The 2500-nt window shown below is 46.4% G+C and overlaps 1 protein-coding gene across 1 annotated transcript in view; it reads right to left on the reverse strand.

The window, feature by feature from the left end:
* Positions 1-2500, reverse strand: part of LOC124020997 (voltage-dependent T-type calcium channel subunit alpha-1H-like) — a gene marked incomplete at its 3' end in the record, with an annotated part of 212184 nt that overhangs the window by 28241 nt on the left and 181443 nt on the right. The window contains 1 exon segment of the mRNA XM_046336312.1: positions 464-696. Coding sequence (XP_046192268.1) covers positions 464-696 — 233 coding nt within the window.

Genomic DNA, 2500 nt, shown 5'->3' on the forward strand with positions numbered 1-2500 from the left:
AAGGTGAATCAGGTGTGATGACAAGGTGAATCAGGTGTGATAGTTCAGCCATTGACAAGGTGAATCAGGTGTGATAGTTCAGCCATTGACAAGGTGAATCAGGTGTGATAGTTCAGCCATTGACAAGGTGAAAGGTGGTGAATGACAAGGTGAATCAGGTGTGATAGTTCAGCCATTGACAAGGTGAATCAGGTGTGATAGTTCAGCCATTGACAAGGTGAATCAGGTGTGATAGTTCAGTCATTGACAAGGTGAATCAGGTGTGATAGTTCATCCATTGACAAGGTGAATCAGGTGAGTTCAGTCATTGACAAGGTGAATCAGGTGAGTTCAGAGCTACCACATAATTGTGAAACGTCTATGGGGCTCCTCGAGGAGAGAACCACTGGTCTAGAGTGTGTGTGTGTGTGTTTATATGTGTGTTTGTGTGTGTGTGTATGTGTTAGGTGTGTGTATGACTCACCGGCGACCTGGGGTCCAGGGTGTTGCTTGTGTCCGTAGAGACGGCGCTGCCCCGTCGTGATTGGCTGTCGCAAGTTGTGGGCGTGGCCAATGTGTGCAGGATGAGTGGCGGGCGTTGCCGTGGGGATGGTGGCGGCGGTTGTTGCCACGGTGACTGTGTGGGTGGGAGGGGCATGGAGGCTCGGGGATTCAGAAGGCCATTTGGAGTCAACATCATCGCCTGGAGCTTCAACTCTGTTGGGGTTAGAGGTCAGATGTCACGGTGTGCTCTAATTATAAGGACTGTGAGAAAAGTTTATAATACACAGACTAAAGGCACCACGTCTGGAACCAACGGGACCCTGAACAGCTTCTACCCCCAAGACATTAGACAGACAGGTTAAAGACACCAAGTCTGGAACCAACGGGACCCTGAACAGCTTCTACCCCCAAGCCATTAGACAGACAGGTTAAAGACACCAAGTCTGGAACCAACAGGACCCTGAACAGCTTCTACCCCAAGCCATAAGACTGACAGTTCCCTTATTTGACTAAACAGTTCCCTTGTTTGACTAAACAGTTCCCTTGTTCGACTCAACAGTTCCCTTGTTTGACTCAACAGTTCCCTTGTTTGACTAAACAGTTCCCTTGTTCGACTCAACAGTTCCCTTGTTTGACTCAACAGTTCCCTTGTTTGACTAAACAGTTCCCTTGTTTGACTAAACAGTTCCCTTGTTCGACTAAACAGTTCCCTTCTTTGACTAAACAGTTCCCTTGTTTGACTAAACAGTTCCCTTGTTCGACTAAACAGTTCCCTTCTTTGACTAAACAGTTCCCTTGTTCGACTCAACAATTCCCTTGTTCGACTAAACAGTTCCCTTCTTTGACTAAACAGTTCCCTTCTTTGACTCAACAGTTCCCTTGTTTGACTAAACAGTTCCCTTGTTCGACTAAACAGTTCCCTTCTTTGACTCAACAGTTCCCTTGTTCGACTCAACAGTTCCCTTGTTCGACTAAACAGTTCCCTTCTTTGACTAAACAGTTCCCTTCTTTGACTCAACAGTTCCCTTGTTTGACTCAACAGTTCCCTTGTTTGACTCAACAGTTCCCTTGTTTGACTCAACAGTTCCCTTGTTCGAGTAAACAGTTCCCTTGTCCGACTAAACAGTTCCCTTGTTCGACTAAATAGTTCCCTTCTTTGACTCAACAGTTCCCTTGTTTGACTCAACAGTTCCCTTGTTTGACTCAACAGTTCCCTTGTTCGACTAAACAGTTCCCTTGTTATACTAAACAGTTCCCTTGTTCGACTAAACAGTAGACACGTTATCAAGTACCGTAAATCCCCTCTACAGTGGCCTATCAACGTGAAGCTTGTCACACAGCACTCGACTGAACTTCACTTGCGTCCTCCTTGTGGTATTGAGAGATAAACATGTTAATGATGTCACCGATGACACGTACAGGAAGATAGGTCCTACGTGACAGAGCGGTAATGATGTCACCGATGACACGTACAGGAAGATAGGTCCTACGTGACAGAGCGGTAATGATATCACCGATGACACGTACAGGAAGATAGGTCCTACGTGACAGAGCGGTAATGATGTCACCGATGACACGTACAGGAAGATAGGTCCTACGTGACAGAGTGGTAATGATGTCACTGATGACATCAGTACAGGAAGATAGGTCCTACGAGACAGAGTGGTAATGATGACACGTACAGGAAGATAGGTCCTACGTGACAGAGTGGTAATGATGACACGTACAAGGAAGATAGGTCCTACGTGACAGAGTGCTAATGATGACACGTACAGGAAGATAGGTCCTACGTGACAGAGCGATAATGATGTCACCGATGACACGTACAGGAAGATAGGTCCTACGTGACAGAGCATGATGACATACAGGAAGATAGGTCCTACGTGACAGAGCAGTAATGATGACACGTAGAGGAAGATAGGTCCTACGTGATAGAGCGGTATTGATGTCACCGATGACACGTACAGGAAGATAGGTCCTACGTGACAGAGTGCTAATGATGTCACGTACAGGAAGA

The sequence above is a fragment of the Oncorhynchus gorbuscha genome, unplaced genomic scaffold, assembly GCF_021184085.1.
Source record: "Oncorhynchus gorbuscha isolate QuinsamMale2020 ecotype Even-year unplaced genomic scaffold, OgorEven_v1.0 Un_scaffold_1016, whole genome shotgun sequence".
Classification (NCBI taxonomy): Eukaryota; Metazoa; Chordata; class Actinopteri; order Salmoniformes; family Salmonidae; genus Oncorhynchus; species Oncorhynchus gorbuscha.